Genomic DNA, 17,905 nt, shown 5'->3' with positions numbered 1-17,905 from the left:
GAGACCGTCTATGCAGCTGGCCAGTCAGTTCCAGAGCGCAATGCGAGCGCTGCAGCCTGTCGGCCTCCAGTTTCTGTGAAGATATTGTCCGTCAGCTCGACATTGGTGAAGAAACATTGCGTATATCTTACCCGTTGCGCAGTTCAGCGCAGGTAGAGTAAGGTTATATGGGTGGCGGGTCTACAAGACAGTTCTTGTCAGTCATGGTGAATTCTGTCAAGGACGGGATCAGGATGATCGCTTGAAGTTGTGGCGGCCCTGTGATCGAGATTCGAGACTCGGTCACTCGGACTTCATGGGCGTCTCACTATGTTTTATTCTCCGCAAGTCTATCCCTCGTCGAATACAAACTCAGACGACACTTACAGGATTGCTTATTTGCTTTATAGCGCCGGGCATCATCTGGGCATCATGTTGTCTATTCTATGCGACTCCTCATCGACATAGCATTACAGTTTCAACTGGTATGCCTTTGCTAAGGTCTGCACTCGGACAACGTACTGAGAAATCCTCAGTCCTCCGATCTGCGATTGAGGAAGGACCAACGTAGCGAGTCCTATTTATCAGACTGCTTACTCATATATCGCCGCATTGGCGTAGTGGTATGCGCGTCGCACTTGTATCGCCAGTTCCTTACTGCCGAGCAATGCGAAGGTCACTCGTTCAACCCGGGTATGCGGCATTGTATTCAATTTTTGCACTCTGTTCACATCGCTTTTCGGCAGTTGTGTGATCAATCTTGCTACTGAGTTGCGGGAGATGCGGAGTACTCACATCGTTGCCTCTCACTGTCAGACACTTGACTCATCAATGTCATTTCGTACCTATGCCTCAGTTCGTAAAATGACTCCATAGTGGAATATCTCACACTATAGGACACGCGGTGACTAGTTATCGGAAACTCCAAGGCTCAGAGTCAATCCAGCCCACATTCCCAAAGTCCCCACTAGGCGGATACTGGAAGACCTTCTCCACATTCGAATACGGCTCGTACTCCTCCTCCGTCATGAGTAGCGTCACGTTCCCCTCAGTGCGTCCCGTCAAGTTGAACCCCGGCCCGAAGTCCTCGTACTCCGCCATGGTGGTGTTATAATCGATCCGCGGGTCTGTGGGCTGCCATTCAATGTAGCCTGCGGGCCGGATGCTGTCGTCGAGGTAGCAGTGCGCGAAGATCGCGCGCATCTGTGCGTTCTGCGCGGCAGAATGACGGTTAGACATGCGAGTAAAAATAGGACAGCATGCTTGCGTACCCACGGCCTCCCGAGCGCACACTCGCCCGCGATACTCAGGCTGTTGTTCTCCTTCATGATGGCGGAGTCATGAATGTACACGCCGTACTTGTTGTCGAAGGTCGTGTTCGTGCCCTTCCAGGCGGTGATGCCGCCCCCACAGGAGCGCATCGTGACCAGCGAAGACTGAACCCACGCCGTGCCGTAGCCGTAGAAGAAGTCGGTCTGCCCGGCGATCTCGCTGTCGTAGAAGTACGCGTTTCCGAGAGTCCCGACATATATCTGGCACGCCCTGGTTAACGTCGTATATCTTTGCAGAAACGACAACAATTACCGTATCTTGGTAGCTGTAAAACCCGGTATAATAAAAGCTCGCGTTTGCATAGCTCACGTCAAGCGCAAGACTGGGTGTGTCCGAGTATGGCGCGTAGTCGTTGATGAAGTCCATGTTGTACACGCGGAAATCCGTACTACCGTACGGCGCACCCGCAGGCGCAGCGGTCAGCGTGCTCGTGCGCGCGTTGTTATTGGGCCCGGCAACTTCTGCCCAGTAAACGTGTACGGTGTTCTGCGTGCGATCATTGGGAGCGGTCGTCTGTCCGAGTAACGTCACAGGGCCGAGTCGAGTAACATTGACCTGCTCCGTGTAGTTGCCCGACGTGACCAGAATGATGTACGGCGACGTATCGTTGGGAAGACTATGAACCGCGGCCTGGATAGTTGTGTAGTTCGTTGAGGGGCCTACAAGGATCGTCCCGGCAGGACAGTCCTCGAGGGGATCGCTCGTGGGATACTGGCATGCTGCACGTTTATAGTCGAGAGGGGTGCACAGGCAGAGACAAGCCGCTAGAAGAAGGGCCAGGGCACGTAGAACCGACGTATAGCGCGCCATTGTGAAGATGATATCCTGGATACCTATGACCAGGTTTGCGGACCAAAGGGGCTAGGCTATGGCAACCATGCAGCACTAGTAGTATATATACCGGATGTAAGTACGACATGGTCCCACGCAAGGAGACCTACAATGGGTCATTGTGAGAACGCTCCGTGCACTGCGTCCTCCTCGTCGGATGCGCAGACACACGGGAGGCGTGTCGTGACAGCATTCCGGGCCGCTGGGGATTCTCGTTCCGGACGAATGGTGATTGAGCGTGCGACATGAGAAGCTTCGCGGCGCGGCGGGCGCTGCCATGGAATGACCACAACTGTATTTTGGGGCCGAGAAATAGGCAGCCGCGCAGACGGTGTTGGTCGGGATCAAGCCATGGAGCGTAGGCGCCCTGGACGGACCCAGAAACGCGTCAGAATACGGTCACGTGGATATCGCTTATTCGCAACATAACGTACGCGTAACGGCGGCGCGTCACATATATAAAGGCGTTGGAGTCTTACTAGCGCTAGGATTCCGCTCTCTTCTCATCCTTCGACCACGACAGTCCACGTAGCTCAGGTATCGCACTCACCCAACTTACAAAAATGTCCACGGCCGTATGTGTGCCCTGCTTTGTCGTCAGAACGCGGCCTGCTAAATGCTGAGACACTGACCGCGACGCGTCTACAGAACGAGACGTCCGCTCTCCCGGCAGGCTACACGCTCCTGAACAAGAAAACCATGATCTCAGAGCAGGGCAAAGAGCTCGCGATGTCTGCATTCAGGCAAGCTGACAGCCGCAACCCTGATGCACACGACATGTACATATACAACGGTCCGTTTCCATGTTTTTGAAAGGTGTTCTGGACGTGTCTGACACGTGTACCCTAGACTACTACGCCTACGGCGTGATAGACATCATCGATAAATCTCTTAGCGCGCTCCATAGCCGAATGACGAAGAAAGACTGGCCTGCCGTGATGGCGCAGCTCGAAGCGCTCACACACTTCATGGAAATGGAAAGCGTATGGGGCAGTGCGTGACACTCCTCTTTACATGAACTTATACTCACTTTTGATGATACTTTTAGTGGCCGATGACGGAGAACGCGTAATTGCGATGGTCCGGGCATACGGGGCGTGCCTCGTCGCCACCCTTCGCGCGCTCAAGAAGAACGGCGACCTCACGCCCGAGAAGTATCCCTCGCTTGAGTATATGCTCAAGGCTGCGACGAGCCTTGGTCAAGCTACGCGGGGACTAGGCGTAGACTCTGAATACGACCGTGTCTGCCAAGGGATCGGCAAACGCCTCTTCAGTGGTCACCCTCGCGAGGAGGCGCGCGCACTGCATGAGGCCCGCCACAAGGCGTGGCTTCAGACACTCCCCGCGGACGTCCAGAAGGAATTTGAAGAGGAAGCGGATGATGACGACGACGAAGAGGAGGATGAAGACGACAAACCCTGGTGGCATGGTGGAGTGGCGGGGATAGAGGACGTGAAGGACGAAGACTTCGTCCTGTCGCGCGTCTGGAAGGAGTACAAGGACTACCTCTCCGAGTGCCCAACCAAGCCGCTCCGCGGGCCGCCAATCTGGGACCTCGACAAGTGGAGCCAGGCTGACAAGGCTGCTTTCAGCTTCGACGCTATGTCTGACGACTGAGGTATGGTGGGAGTTGCCATCACAGCAGGAATGTGAACTCATTGATGTTTGCTCAAGTGTTCACGGATTTGTGATGCGGGGAACGTTTGCGGAGCGCTCAATGTGTATGATAACAATGTGAGTCCTCAAACGCGGCGCCCTGTCATCGTATGCAGCCTCAGTGCTCATTGTGAAGCGGTATAGGTCGCCGTTGATAATACCTACAAAGCGAACAATCCACGTACGTCGACCTAGGTAGCATTGACTCGCCGCAATGCTATGATAGGCACAGACTTTTAGAAACTCAAGGCTATGTTCGGTGTAATACAAATGTAGTGCTCCCGATGGCGCGGCAGACATGTTCAAGTTGGACTAGATGTGCTCCATTTGACTGGGCCAGGGCTTGCGCCTCGCGTGTACATATGACTGGACATAATATCATGACTCCTAATGCTTACAATTCATTTCGGTCTGTCGTCAAGTTTCAAGACTCGAAATCACGACTGGATTTGCCAAGGATTCGCCAGAAGGTCGGCGCGCAGTGCGGCCGGCGGCTATTTCCGTAGCTTCCAATTTACTACCGACCTACTGCCAGTGATGAGTAGAGTGCGCGTCTCCGAGTCGGCAGTATGGTGCATAGACCCGCTGCCCGTCAATCTGATCTACGTGCGTACGGTGAGATCAGTATAGTGAGTTGCTTACTCCTGAAACACTGGGTTTGGTGCATTGAAATTTTCTGCAAATACAGTGCCTCTCAGTTACTAGTACTAGCTGGCTGACGAATTAGCGGCATCCCAAGAGCATAGACGGCCAAGTTCCAACGAAGGGCTCGTATCGCCTCATGATCAACTCATGGCAATGCCTATCAAGCTTGGACGCATTCGCTGTCCATGGCCCAAGTTTCGAAGCACCAAGGCCGACCTGCAACCGTCAGTTCCGACTTACTTTGGACCGTGTAGTCTTCACCTAATGTTTCAGCACAACGTCTTAGACTCGCTTCCCGGTACCTCTAGCCGATTGCCCCTCGAGATTCAAGATAATACCATCGCCTTTCTATCTCCCCCGTTACAGTCACTGAGTCCGGCGTTCATTGCGATGACCATGCCTGTCCAGACCTGGAGTCTGAACCTGTCGCCTTAACGTGCATGTGGTCACGGCCATTCCGGCATGCTATGCTAATTCACTGGGCCCTGCCCTTGGCTCATCGGCACGTCTGCTAGTCCCTGTCCACGTTCTACGAACCGCACAACATCTCCGGGGAGGTGGTGCACCTGATAGATCGTCTCTTCAAGTTCCGAGCCATTGGACCTTCCCTGCGAAAGCTCAAGGTTTCGGATTGTGAGCGAATTCATCGTTGTATTTTTGATTGACATTTATTCACAAAAAATGCATTGCAACAGTGCCCGTCGATACATACAGTATGTCTCGCAACGTGATTTTGACGCATCTCACCTCCCGACTGCCTGCATTGACGTGGCAGCCCATCGCTCGCGATATGCATGTCGTACTTTTGAATATTCGACGCAGTCCGCACATCCAGGGGATCAGTGAGCCACGTGCACTGCCATTCCGCGTCGACGATTCTGACTGCGTTACAGCGACGTGTGTATGACTGGGAACCGACGGAGATGCAAGGCCTTCTCGCGGCGGTGCGGGAGCTCGAGTACCTGCATAAAGCGCTCCACGGCACTGTGTTCAAGAAGCTCTCCACTAGGGAGATCGATAACAGCGTTTCGGGCGCCTTTCTGGAAACTTAGCGTCGAGAAGAGGAACCAGAGGATGCTTTTCAGGCGCTCTTCGGTCCATGGCAACAAAGAGGTATGTATATTATCCCAATGGAAATTGTGGTAAAAGCACAGCGCTGATCGAGCGGGAGGCTGAGAGCCCTGCTTTCGCGTCAGACTAATCCTGTCCAGAGCTGGTCATGTGTGGCGCCGTCTTTCGCGGCTCATCTGGGTTTATAGTCACGTCTTGGAAATGCACAGTCAAGAAAACGTTGATCCAGCGTCTGATTATCGTTCATCGTGATTCCATTCAAGTATCAGCATGTGGCATGGCGGAAGAGACAAACAATTCCACGTTCGAGACTCATCTGCGCTCGACACGCAATGAACGTGAGCTCTCATGATTTAACTGCATATGCAGTGCGTTACGCTGGTGTCCTGCTAATGTACCGTATACTCACAGGCTGGCAAGAGACGAGCCATGGTTATGTCTGACCCTACCGACGGTACATCTGTACTGTATGCAGGGGCCCAAGCTCCAACTGCTCTGCAGCATATCTAACTCGAAGTTTTGAATTGATACCCGGCTTGGGAACAAGAAGGTCATTGAACTCCCGACCGTCTAGAAGTGAACTGAACCGCATGTTGCACAGGTGGCCGTGGTATCGCCTCGTCTTCGGCCTTATCGTCATGATAGTAGCTCCGACTGTGGGCGTATATATTCAACACACAATGGTCACTCTTGGTCGCCTCGCCTCAAGTGATCTCGCTGCCGCCGTTCAGTATCAAGCTACAACACGCGTGGTCAGTCGCTCATCGTAGACTAATGTTCTCCTGCTCACTCGGCTACTCAGACATCTATCACAAGTGCCCACCGTACTCACCTACGTCGTACGCACAAAGAGAGAACGCACCTGGCAGCCAAAGAGACGCATTCAGACCCACCATCGTTTTGAATCACGGTGCTGTACACGACGAGTCAACAACGCGTTGCAACCGCCGCCCCACTGATGGTGTTGCGTCCCGTTGCGTTGCGTGCGTCCAGCCGCGTCCCGTTGGAGGTCCAGGAGCATATTTTAGAGTTCATTGACGAGCAGTGCCTCGCATATCGGGCGACTTTAGTCTGCCGCGCTTGGTACCCAATCGCGGTGAAGCTGCTCTACCAAGAGCTTGACTTCTCCCACACCCACTATACCGCTCGTTTGATGCGAGCAATGCTCCGTTTTCCACGAGTCAAGGAACAGTTGAAGGCCACCCGCAGGGCGGAATTCTACAAATCTAGCTTCTTTTCCTCTTTTCCGCAGGTCTTCGCGGCAGCATTACCATCTCTTCGGTCGCTGCACATCGTCGGACTCACGGACCCGCTGCACCCGAGCTTCGTTAGGGCGCTGTTCCACTTCAAGACCGTCACCCATCTCAGGTTGTCCGCCCTTTGGCTTGACAACTTTCACCAACTGCGGCGCGTCATCTTTGCGTTGCCCGCACTCGTGTCCTTGGATATTGGCAACATCAACTTCGGGCGCAACGGACGATTATTGGTCGATGATCCGCTCAAGCTCTTGCCCCCTGACATATTACCGATGTCCATCCCAACCCCTACTCGTTTGCAGACACTGCTGATCGATTTATCAATCTCAGGCGGTCATCCCAAGAAAGAGGTCGCCCTCGTACGGTGGCTCAATTGCACATCCCTCTGCCAGTCATTGTCAAGTCTTGATCTCACGTTGTTCAAATTCAACGTGATCACGAAAGCGTCATCTGATGCCACCGAGGTCGTTCGGCAGTTGGATCGTCTTCTCATGATTGCTGGACCGTCCTTGCAGAAGCTCAGTCTGCCAGTTTCTTGTGCGTGACATCCACTTGTTCTTGATCTCCCTCAGGCCGTTGTGAGCTGAGATGGAATTGATCCCCAGTGCCTATTGACAAGTTAAATCTATCATACAACCTGGGTCTGACGTACCTCAGTTTTACACTCCCTCCGGCACTGGGATGGCAATATTTCGTGGATCAGCTGCACTCTGCGTTGGATCTTGTTCCTAGTCTCTGCTTAACGGACATTCGTGAGCCAGGATTTCATCTGAAAGCGGGGTGTATATGCTGAACCGCGTACAGACATCAATGCCGTCGTCCTCACGGTCCGGCAAAGCCAATCAATGCCAGAGGCAATCCTCGCACTTGATTCGTTGCACGAATCCATGAACAGCGCAACCTTCGCTGACATTGCGAATGCACACTTGCGGATCATCAGGATGCCGTTCAGTCTCCGGTCTACAGAACTGGAGGCGCCACTCGACGTGATCCTCGCGCCATGGGCAGAGCGGGGAGTGATTCGTTGGTGAAACCCAGGCTGGTGGTCGCATTACACAAGTTCATATAGTAGACGTCAGCGCCCGACTGTAACACGCGAATACCAATGATTGAGAGCAATTGTCACCATTGATACTACGCTACACTAGCCTCCGAATGCCGACAAACAACGAGGATGATAAACGAACACATACAACACATACAACACAAGGTAAGTACAGAATATACGAAGTCGCTTTATATCGTCAACGTCCGCCGCGCACTCTCCGCGGCGCCCGAGCTTCACTATCTTCACCATCCCTGTCCCCCGTTGAGTAAAGCGAGGAAGTGGATCGCTGCGCGGTGCGCTCTACGATGGAGGTGCCATCACGGAATCGAGTCCGGAAGAGCACGTTGGCATTGGTGAAGAGACCCTCCTTGAGCGATACTACGATGAACTGCGAGCCTTTGAACCTTGTCCGGAATAGTTGCCCAATATGTTGCGTATGTGAAAGATCGAGTGCAGCGTCAATCTCATCCAGGATGTACATCGGAGCAGGCTTGAATTGAAGTAGCGACATGATGAGAGAGAGGGCGATGAGCGAGCTGTGCAACAGCCGCCGTCAGGGTAGCGCTCTCAGAACACTTGTAGAGTGTACGTACCGTTGCCCTCCGCTCAATTCTGTGAGACTTTGCTTCCATACGGAACCCAACTGAACCTTGACCTCGAGACCTTGGGTAAGGTCCTGACCTTCCGGGGGTTGTAGCTTGGCAAAATTCCCGGGCAAGAGTTCAGCGAAAATGCCACCGAAGTCACTGTATTAGATGAAGTAAGCCTCAGCCCTGAAGGAATGGCTCGTGTGCTGACCCGTTCACTTTGCTCCACGTCTTCTCTAATGCATCACGTTTGTAGCGGTCCAGTTCTTCGATGGTCTGCTCGATCTTCTCCTTGTCCTTAAGTACGGTGCCAAGCATCTTCTTCAATGATGCTTCTTTCTTCTCGACGCTGGTGACCATACGAGTCAGACTCGTACGATGTTTGTGAAGTTGTAGACTTACGTGTCGATCATATTGATGACCTTCGGATTGATCTTCTTCTTCATGCCCTTCTGCTGCGTCTCAATCTCCTTCGCCTTCTCTCTGAGGCTGCTGACATCGACATTTCTGAAGTCATACTGAGAGCCCGGCTTGCCGAAGGACCTGCAGCTTGTTAGTATTCTGCTGGCTCTACGTAACAGGTAACCTACTCGTGCTCCTCCGCTATCCAATCATATTGCTTCTCTAGGTTAGTGATGAAGTTCGTGGCAGCCGTCTTCTCTTTCGCCAGTGCCTGCAAGTCGTGCTCCAGCTTCTTCAGCTGCAGGTCGGCATCTGAGATGGCTTGCTTCTTCTCCTTGATCACACGCTCGAGCTCCTTAAGCTCATTATCGAACCGCGACAAGGTGGCGCGCTCCTCCTGCAGCTTCTTCTCTGCCTTATTGAAGGATTCCTGTCGATCAATGGAAGTAAGCTGACTGTATAGGAAGAAATTGGGGGCGAGGAACCTCGCTCTTCGACAATTCTTTCCTGAGCTTCTCTAGCTCCTGTCGAAGATTGTCTACACCAGCGCGTGCTTCAGTGATAGTCTCTTTCGCCGACTCGATGTCCTTCTCGAGTTGCTCTACAAGCTGTATCAGACTGACGGCGGGCTATCACTTCCAACGACGGGCATACCTAGCTCCAAAGATGCAGTCTGAAGTTCCTTCTGTTGGGTCTTGACCGTGACCGAGTGTTTCTGAAGAGCTGTCTTCTGCTTCGAAACATCAGCCTGCGGTAATATTGAAGGTCAGGTCCGACGAAAGCTACATAATCAGTGAACCAACCTTCAGCTCCTCTATTTTCCCCTCTTTATTGTTCTTAAACTCGTCCATGTCCTTCTCCAACTTCTTAATCTCATCCTTAGCGTCTTTCTGCTTCTGCTTAGCAGCTTCTACAGCGGCAGTGAGGTCCGCGATGTTGGCCTTCACCTTCTCAACCTCAGCGCCGACCTATGCGCGAACCAGCTTAGTATTGTCCGCTAACAAGGCGAATATTTTACGTACCCTCGCTGCGTTGCTACCGTTGAGTTGTTCCTCGAGAAGTCGCATCTCATGCTCCTTGATCTCAAGCTCTCGCACAAGGCTCTTCCACTTGTCTCGGCCCACCTTATCTTGCTGCTCCTGCCGTTCTAGCATCTGAAGGCGGCCTCGTGCCTCACCCAGTCTTCCTTCAATCTCCAGCAGCTCTTGGACCTTGATTAGGGTGCCGTTCCCGCTTGGCGCCGAACCACCGCTGAGCATACCCGACGGATCGTAGACGTCGCCGTCAAGCGTTACAGAGCGGACGCCAACGTCGCGAGAGAAGGTCACGAGCTTCGCGGACTCTGCATCATCGCAGACGAGAGTGTTGCCAAATACGAACGCCATGGCATTGGCAACTTCATTTGGAAATCCGATGAGCTGCATAGCGAGGCGGACCTTGCCGGGTGCAAGTCTCATAGCAGCTTGGAGTCTCTGAGGAATGCAGTAAGTACTGAGAAGTACAACGAATGCGAACACGCACTGAAGCAGATAATGTGGATCTTTCAATCTTGTTCAACGGAATGATAGTGACGCGCTTCTTCAGTCGACAATTTTGCAAGAGCTCCTTGCCGACTTGTTCGGTCTCCACAACGACGTTGTACAGCCTACCCCCTGCTGTGATCTCGAGAGCAGTACATTTGTTGTAGTCCTCCTGTTTCAGCGAGACGAGGTTTGCTACGAGACCTTTGACCTTCGCGTCGTCGAAATTTGGGGGTGAGGTATATTCGAAATTCAAGTTCGGTCCTAAATGCCTCTTCATCCCGTCACGCTCCTGAAAGGACAACTGTCAAAACGGCGATAGAAGTAGACGAGGAACACCGACCTCCATCAGCTGTCGGACTTCCGCTTTCGCATTCCTCAGCGCCATCTCGCCTTCGCGCTCCTTCTCCTCGCTCCAGCCAGCCTGGGCGACCTTCTTCCGGAAGCTCTCGACCTCGGCGTGCATGGCTTTCAGCCGTTTCTGCCCCTCACCTGCCTCACGCTCAACCTCCTTCCATCGTGACTCCAACGCCTTGAGCTCCTTCTGACTCATGACGAGCCTCTGCTTGCTCTGCTCCTCCTCCGTGCTCGCCTGTGCCAGTCGAGCTTTCGCGTCTGCGAGCTGGCCCATGTACCCACCGCCCGAGTTGCTCGTTCCTTTGGATGTAAGACCTGTGAGCAAGGTCTGTAGCAGCTCCTCCGAGTTCGTGAGTGCCGTCTGGAGCGCCGTCTGCTTGTCCTTCACGTTTGTGTGCGCTGCCGTCAACTCTTCGACTTGAGACCCCTTCCGTGCGAGGGCGTCCGTTAACTACAGCACATCAGCACTCGCTCACCAGTATGTACTGGGCCTTACCTCAGCCAGCTCGTTCTCCAGGCCCTTGATCTTCTCCTCCTCGTCCGTGATCATACTTATCTTGATCTCGACTTGCGTCTTGATCTTCACGAGCACCTTCCCTAGCTCCGCGACCTCGTCTTCGAGCTTCTTGAACTTGCCGCCTTTCCGCAGCTCCTTCTCTCTCTGTGCTTCCACCTCCTGCGCATCCCTCTCCGCAGCCTCAATCTCTTTCGCGCACCGCTCTTTCCCCTTCTTCACGCCCTTCGTTTCCTTCTCCTTCGCCTGGATCTCGGCCTCTTTCTTCGCCACCCGTTCATGGCCTTCAGTCCATTCCCAGGCTCGTAGGACACGCCCGATGCGCTCCAGCTCTGAGCATGACTTCTGCCACTGCAAAAATGAGCGCTTCTCCTCCCGAAGGGTATCGAGCTTCGGCTCGATCTCTTCCGCGAGGAGCGAAGTAATTTCCTGCACGCGCTTGTCTTTCTTTCCCATCGTCTTCTTGGCCTTGTCCTTCCGCTCCTCAAACATGCGAGTACCGGCAGCCTCCTCCACCATCCCGAGGATCTCTTGGGGGCGCATGTTGAGCACCTATGTCTAGGTTAGCTGGCGCACGGTTCGGAGTTGTGCTAACGTGCCTTGGTGATCCTCCCTTGCATAATCAGGAAGTTAGGGTTGTTGATGTTGAGTTGGACGCTTTGAAACAGCGTCTGGATGGTATGTTGTTGGGACTTGTGTCCGTTTAGCAGATACTTGGATATGTTCGGAAGGGCGATCTGTAGGCATTTTCAGCACTTGTCCATTCCGTGAGTCATAACAGTAGCCTCTGTCGTAACCTAGAGCCTGTTCAAGAGAACCCCATGTCAATCAACGATGATGTCCAATACAAGGCCCATGTATGGCCCCGACGCGAGGCAAATCTTGTCCATGTTGTCTGCTTCGTCTCGCGCACGAGCATTCAGACTTGAGGGCAGTGCCTTGCGACACCGTGTTACAGCGGCACATTGGGCCGATGCATAGGACGATGAGTGAACACTCTCATGACGTGCCCTCAACGGAGCAGCCGCGCCACCGGCGCCGTTAAGCACACAGACAAGATACGGAGTATATATACCAGATAATAGCAAAGCACTCGATCATCACGGCTCAGAGGATCGCGTCTCGAGACGATCTTTGAGCGGTACGCGTGACCGTCATTGCTACAATGACCGTCCACTCCCGTGGCTGTGCATCCCCAAGCAAAGGCGTTCTGCGTTTTCTTCCAAGCTCAGAGACACGCGACAACTCCCTATTTTGCTCCACCACACACAGCCTCCTCGCACGCGACATCTTTCCATCCATTGAAGAGCGCCGTATTCTGGAGTATTTGGGTGCCACAACGCGAATGGGGGGCTCACCTGGCGCGTTACCGTGATCTGCTTACAGTTCTCCAAGCCCACAGGACTTGTTGAGCGGTCGGAGTTGTCGAACACGATGGTGACACTTGCTTTCGTGATACCTGCTTGCCCGCGTTTGTAAATGAGGTCCTGCTGGTTTTGGGCGCGCATCTGGGACCATTGTCAGGGTTCAGCGCACTAGCAGACTACGGTACACGCACTGAGGACATGTTCGTGATACCCAACACGAAACATATCGCGTCAAGGATGTTGGACTTGCCGGAGCCATTGAGACCCGTAATCGCGTTGAATGAGGGATCCCAGCCCGTGATTTGAGTCCTGACAGGGTATGACTTGAAGCCTAGACATCCATGAGTACCAGAGTAGCGTCATTTCGTCAAGAGCATGACCTTCGAGGACCAGTTCTTCTATCCGCATGTTGGGCGTTTGAGGGAGAGGAGGTTCGGGTCGCCGCGTCAAACGCGATCGCGTCGCGAGGCGCGGGTCAATGTCGCGTCTGTCACGTGGTGTCTCCCGCCTAGGGGCATCCCGCCCGCGTGCGGCAGCTGCCCTTTCTCTCAAAAGCCCTTTTGTTCGCAGCTTCGGCCGGGCCTGTGGCTCTGCTTCTTCCAACTCGCTGCGATATTTTCTCATTTTCTCCTGGGCAATAATGCTCTCAGACTGGGAGTCGGATCTAACCGACTTGTCCTCCTCCGACGAGGAGGAATACGTCCCGCCCTCGCAGAAGAAGAAAACTACAGCCAGGGCTAGGAACACCGGCAATGACTACAAAGTGTGCCGCACGGTTACATTTGTCCTTCAGTATTCTTACTCTCCGTTCTGCCAGGTTACCAATACTCTACGGCCTCCGCGAACGACTCAGTACACCGCTAAGAGTCTCTTTGGTAGCTACAGCCGCCACTCGCGCTCGAGTTCTCAATCCTGACACTGCAGCACAGATCAGATGATGGATAACACCATTGATCTCGACCCTGAGTATCAGCGAGGTGCGTAGTCGTCTTGCATTTCGGATGGCCACCACCTGCCTAGTGGTGGCCTACTGTTCCAGGAGACAAGTCCTACGCGATCTGTCTACAGTCCTCAAAGGGTCAAGTCCTGGAAACATCCCATCCTGCATCTTCACCGCAATGGTCCCCCGGCTTCATTGCACCTCGGGTTTACAGTCATGCAATCGCCCTGCGGATCGTCCTGCCTACAGTGTGCACGTAGCATGCTAGAATCGCCCTACATATCCTTGATGCTTGCCGCAAAGACGCAGGTCGTGGAGGAGCTGGATTGGCTCTCCCGGAACAGTACAATGAGACGTGGTCTGTCTGTGGTTGCTGACGACGCGTGCAGATATTGTATGGTCGGACTCTAAGCAGTCGGGGCTGATCGATTCGATTCTCAGAAACTATTACATCCCGCCCGTCATCTTTGGTAACGTCCGACGTTTGCGGGATCGACCTGATAGACTAATGATGGTGGGTCACCGGTCAACAGCTGTAACTGCCAAAGAAGACGGATCAGAAAGTCGTACTTGCATTGATGGCAAACAGAGGCTGACGTCAATCGCGAAGTAAGTCTGAGCTTCACTTTTCTGCGATGTTTTTGACAATGTACTGCAGTTTCTTCAATGGCGTGGTGAGTGTACCGGAATGATTGGAGTGGCGATGTCGTTTGATGAATCGCCTTTGTCCCGTGTGGCGGTGCAGATATCCCGTGAGTATTGTCCTTATCTTCCCCGTCGGTTACGAGCTGATGTCCAGCTGATGTCTTTTCAGACAGAGATTCGTAAGTGGTGCCGCAGTCGCGGATGCGGCACGTGTTGACCTTGCCCAGGAAAACAAACACGAGATATTGGTACAAGGATGGACCTGCGCGAGGTGTAAAACGCAAGATATTGCCGAAGCAGTACCAACAAGTGTTCGCCAATAAGCAGATTACCTGCGTTGAGTATGAGGGCCTGACGGATGATCAGGAAAGGGAGATTTTCCAGGTGAGCTTCGGGACGTCAGTTTGATCCATCTCAGCTATTGACTGTGATCATCAGCGTGTGCAACTAGGTGTCGCACTCACGCCTGCAGGTGCGTAGATGGCGTTCATTCACAGGGAACATGATTCAAACGCATATGCGTCTAGAACGGCTGCAAGCACTCACTGGGCATCGAGCGACTCTCATCAGAGAGATACAAGTGAAAGTCCTCGGTTCAGAGGGTTTCGGTAGCAACCTCGAATGGGCCAACGGACGTGGTCGCGACTTCCAGTGTTTAGCATCTATAGTCTATCTGATTGAGCAACAGTCGCAAACGTTCCCCCACGTAACACAGCTCGAGAAGTGGCTCCAGTCCGTAGGCGCGCTCCCGGTCAAGTTCGAGAGCGACATCATGGAGACGTTCCAGGTCTGGGTGACCATGGTCCGCGACGTACACTTCAACACCCCGTTCTCGAAGCCAACGAGGGTGTCGCCCATCGAGTTCACCATCATAGGCGTCCTAATACACAAGCATCGGTCGACTTTGTCCATGCTCCAGCTTTCCAATGCTATTTCGCAGATGAGGGCGGACGTCCGTTCGCAGCACGTCGACATCCGTGCTAACAGCAAAGTCACCAAGACCATGCTCACCTTCATCAACAAGAAGATGAAGACGATCGATATTCAGGGCGACGGCAAAGGCGATATTTCTGCGACCACTTTTGTGAGGAGTAAAGCAGGCGAGAATGGTACGGCGACGGGCAAGCGAAAGCGAGCTATCGTGCCGAGTAGCGAAGAAGAGGAGAGCAGCGACGACGAAGACGACGTCCCGCTTCGTAGGAAGGCCCCGGCCAAGAAGAAGGCTGCCACCACTAGAGCAACAACGACGAAGTCGGCCGTAAGCGCAAAGCCTGCGGTTACGTCGACGTCTAGCAAGACTGCTGCTACAAAGACAACGATCAAGTTGCCGGCCAGGTCTGCAGTGTCGAAGCCTGCCACACCTGCTAGCACCGCCAAACCTGCAACGAGTGCTAGCAAGGTGACAGTCAAGCAAGTGACTGTGAGCACTTCGGCCAAGTCGGCCAAAACCTCTCCTACCGTCAGCCAGTCCACTAGTACCGTCAAGAAGAAGGAACCCTCAGCTACAACTGCAGTGACTGGGACGCCTACCGCGACTCCAACCATGCCGTCAAAAGCAGTGCCGGCGGCAGAGGTCACACAGGTCAAGTCATCTCCGAATACCACCTCTCCCGCTCCCCTTGCTCTTCCCAGAAGGACGCCTCTTCCGAACGGAATGGCAGCCAGCGGTAGTCGATCAGCTTCGGTGTCAGTCAAGACCGAGCCAGGAGTAGAAGCAGCTCTCCAGAGCCCAACCGTGAATCGTGGCGGAGGTATTGCGGCTTCGCCTCTTGATAGACTCGCAGCCATCCGGGCAGCCAAGGCGAACATTGGTTCACGGAGCGTTTCGGGACCCGCTGCTGTTCCCGCAGCAGGTCGATCGGCTCCAGCGGCGGCTAGTTTACCAAGGACTTCCCCTCCGAACATCCTCGACAATGTAGCCCCTATCGTTAAGCAGGAGAGGCCGCAGCTGTCGAATATCAACACGAATGTTGCGGCAAGTATTCATCAGCAGCCCCCGGCTGCTCAGCCGGGACCCTCGTCGACATCGTCTAGCAGGCTTCCCACACCGGCACTCCCGCCTCCCTCCACCGTGGCGAGTTCCGCACGGTCAACGCCTTCTGTGAGCACGCCTACAGGCCTTCCCGCCCCGCCTGTCCACATTCAGCAGACAACTGGAAAGCAGCCCTCATTTGACGCTGTGTATCTCGGGGACCTGTTCAAGGAACATAGGATCGGGATATATGCCCATCAGGCTTTCCCACCTGCCAACCAGCCACAAGCTCAGTTGAACCACCAGCCTACGCTTCCCGCGTCGGCTCCGAATGGATCTACCGCGGAGGATGTGGTTATGGGGGACGCCACCTCCAGAGCGGCCTCGGTCATGCCGCAGTTGAGTACAGAGCAGGTGCTCAGCACCATCCCGCCTCATGTCCTCAGCGCCATTCAGCTCGCTCAACAGAGTGCCTCCGCTCCGCCTTTCCCGAATAACGGGATGCCCACGGCTCCTCCGGTACATGCCTTCTCTTCCATGCCATCAGTACCCATGGGATCTCAGATCCCCAACGAGGCTCTCAAGCGCAGTCCGTCCACGCCGGCCCCTGCGATGCCTCCAACAAAGCCGGCTGCCATGCGGACTCCGCCTCCAATCCGCCCGCTGGGTCCCCGACCGCCTACGTCTGCTGCGGGTGAGGTGAGTACGAGTACTCAGTTCCACCCTTCTCCGTCATCGCTCCCGCCGCCTCCGCCTTCTCTTCCACCCCCACCTCCTCCTGGCTTGCCGCCCCCGCCTCCGCCTACATCCCCGAGCCTCAGTGTCAAAAGCGCTGGCTCAGGCACTATCTTAGCCCGGCCCATGTCCGAGCACGACGGATACAATGCCGGGAGAAGCGTCTCACCCAGAAGCTCGCTGAGCAGGGGCAGAGCCTGGGGCGAAACGGATTGGGACATGGATCGGAACCGAGACAGGGACGGAGAACGGAGCAGAGAGCGTGGTCGTGATCGTGACCGGAACGGAGACTCACGTTGGGCGCCGGAGAGGCCCAGGGACCCCAGACGACGAGATTCGGGTGGTACGCGCAATTGGGAGCAGGAGAGGACGGAGAGTCGGGATTGGGGCATGTCGCGGCGGGGACGGGGGAGGGAAAGAGACAAGGGGTGGCCGCGCCGGTAGAGTGCCCCAGCAGGCATGCCGGGATTAGCCTTGATGTGTGGTTCGAGCTTAAGGTGTGTGCTCGGAAGGCGTGCATGACATGCTACATGGGACACTGACATCAATACCAGTCTAGAGTATGTGCTTACGGCGTTGCGCGACACGGGCTGGCGGTGTGTCTTTTCCGTTGAGCTTCTCTTGTCTTCTTTCTCGGCTCAGTCTCCCTGTTGTCGTCATACCCGGTACTATTCCGTACGTTATCCCTGTTTTGGTACTGTACACTAGCTGTACAGTCTTGTGTCTCACGTAGGCAGGACCGCTTCTCCGGTCCGGCCATGCTGGCTCTGGTACCTCAAATGCTCTTTAGTGCGTATCGTATTCGATGCCTTCCTCGTTAATCAGAATATGTATATTGAATCTCATGCTGCGATGTTGTGTTGTATTCCGTCGTTGCCCAAGTTGACCCAGCGAAACGCGCTGTCCTGCTCGTGAAGGTATCTCGATGTATACGTAGGACATTACGCTTCGCGTTGTTTGTAGCCTGTAGGACCCTTGGCAGCATGCACTCTGCTTTAAAAGGTTGCACATAACTTGGATGCGACCGAGAACGCGATCCGATCTCAAG

At 54.2% G+C, this 17,905-nt stretch overlaps 5 protein-coding genes and 1 non-coding gene across 6 annotated transcripts; 4 read left to right on the top strand and 2 right to left on the bottom strand.

Annotated features, from left to right (window-relative positions):
* Positions 1–585: 585 nt before the first annotated feature.
* Positions 586–682, top strand: C8Q71DRAFT_t37. The gene has a single exon. It is a non-coding gene; the product is annotated as a tRNA-Thr (tRNA).
* Positions 683–891: 209 nt separating this feature from the next.
* Positions 892–2,121, bottom strand: C8Q71DRAFT_794734 (pectin methylesterase; the record flags this gene model as incomplete). The annotated part of the gene is made up of 3 exons (XM_047925560.1): positions 892–1,191; positions 1,251–1,511; positions 1,564–2,121. The coding sequence occupies 3 exons, from the start codon at positions 2,119–2,121 to the stop codon at positions 892–894; spliced, it is 1,119 nt and encodes a 372-aa protein (XP_047782013.1).
* Positions 2,122–2,526: 405 nt separating this feature from the next.
* On the top strand, positions 2,527–3,982 carry C8Q71DRAFT_412418 (uncharacterized protein). Its single transcript, XM_047918398.1, has 6 exons — positions 2,527–2,717; positions 2,791–2,935; positions 2,992–3,135; positions 3,191–3,760; positions 3,817–3,876; positions 3,943–3,982. The coding sequence occupies exons 1-4, from the start codon at positions 2,706–2,708 to the stop codon at positions 3,757–3,759; spliced, it is 870 nt and encodes a 289-aa protein (XP_047782012.1). The 5' UTR covers positions 2,527–2,705; the 3' UTR covers position 3,760; positions 3,817–3,876; positions 3,943–3,982.
* Positions 3,983–6,215: 2,233 nt separating this feature from the next.
* On the top strand, positions 6,216–7,908 carry C8Q71DRAFT_412401 (uncharacterized protein). Its single transcript, XM_047918397.1, has 4 exons — positions 6,216–6,266; positions 6,317–7,307; positions 7,376–7,522; positions 7,575–7,908. Exons 2-4 carry the CDS (start codon positions 6,473–6,475, stop codon positions 7,799–7,801), a joined length of 1,209 nt encoding a protein of 402 aa, XP_047782011.1. The 5' UTR covers positions 6,216–6,266; positions 6,317–6,472; the 3' UTR covers positions 7,802–7,908.
* C8Q71DRAFT_739909 (condensin complex subunit SMC2) lies at positions 7,897–13,028 on the bottom strand. Its single transcript, XM_047922739.1, has 16 exons — positions 12,946–13,028; positions 12,757–12,896; positions 12,557–12,706; positions 11,798–11,935; positions 11,181–11,750; positions 10,671–11,135; positions 10,329–10,619; positions 9,830–10,279; positions 9,611–9,775; positions 9,462–9,555; positions 9,293–9,408; positions 8,996–9,237; positions 8,808–8,948; positions 8,617–8,754; positions 8,412–8,564; positions 7,897–8,354 (listed from the first exon to the last, which is right to left on the bottom strand). The coding sequence occupies exons 1-16, from the start codon at positions 12,971–12,973 to the stop codon at positions 8,015–8,017; spliced, it is 3,621 nt and encodes a 1,206-aa protein (XP_047782010.1). The 5' UTR covers positions 12,974–13,028; the 3' UTR covers positions 7,897–8,014.
* An 86-nt stretch (positions 13,029–13,114) lies between these two features.
* C8Q71DRAFT_904661 (uncharacterized protein) lies at positions 13,115–17,301 on the top strand (the record flags this gene model as incomplete). The annotated part of the gene is made up of 11 exons (XM_047928862.1): positions 13,115–13,328; positions 13,383–13,440; positions 13,495–13,542; positions 13,895–13,975; positions 14,039–14,114; positions 14,164–14,179; positions 14,251–14,257; positions 14,320–14,329; positions 14,378–14,534; positions 14,589–14,622; positions 14,678–17,301. The coding sequence occupies exons 1-11, from the start codon at positions 13,206–13,208 to the stop codon at positions 17,299–17,301; spliced, it is 3,234 nt and encodes a 1,077-aa protein (XP_047782009.1). The 5' UTR covers positions 13,115–13,205.
* Positions 17,302–17,905: the final 604 nt, after the last annotated feature.

Source organism: Rhodofomes roseus (assembly GCF_022264815.1).
Source record: "Rhodofomes roseus strain CIRM-BRFM 1785 chromosome Unknown C8Q71scaffold_4, whole genome shotgun sequence".
Classification (NCBI taxonomy): Eukaryota; Fungi; Basidiomycota; class Agaricomycetes; order Polyporales; family Fomitopsidaceae; genus Rhodofomes; species Rhodofomes roseus.
Note: the sequence above shows the minus strand (reverse complement) of the source record. Positions and strands in the feature narration are given on the sequence as shown.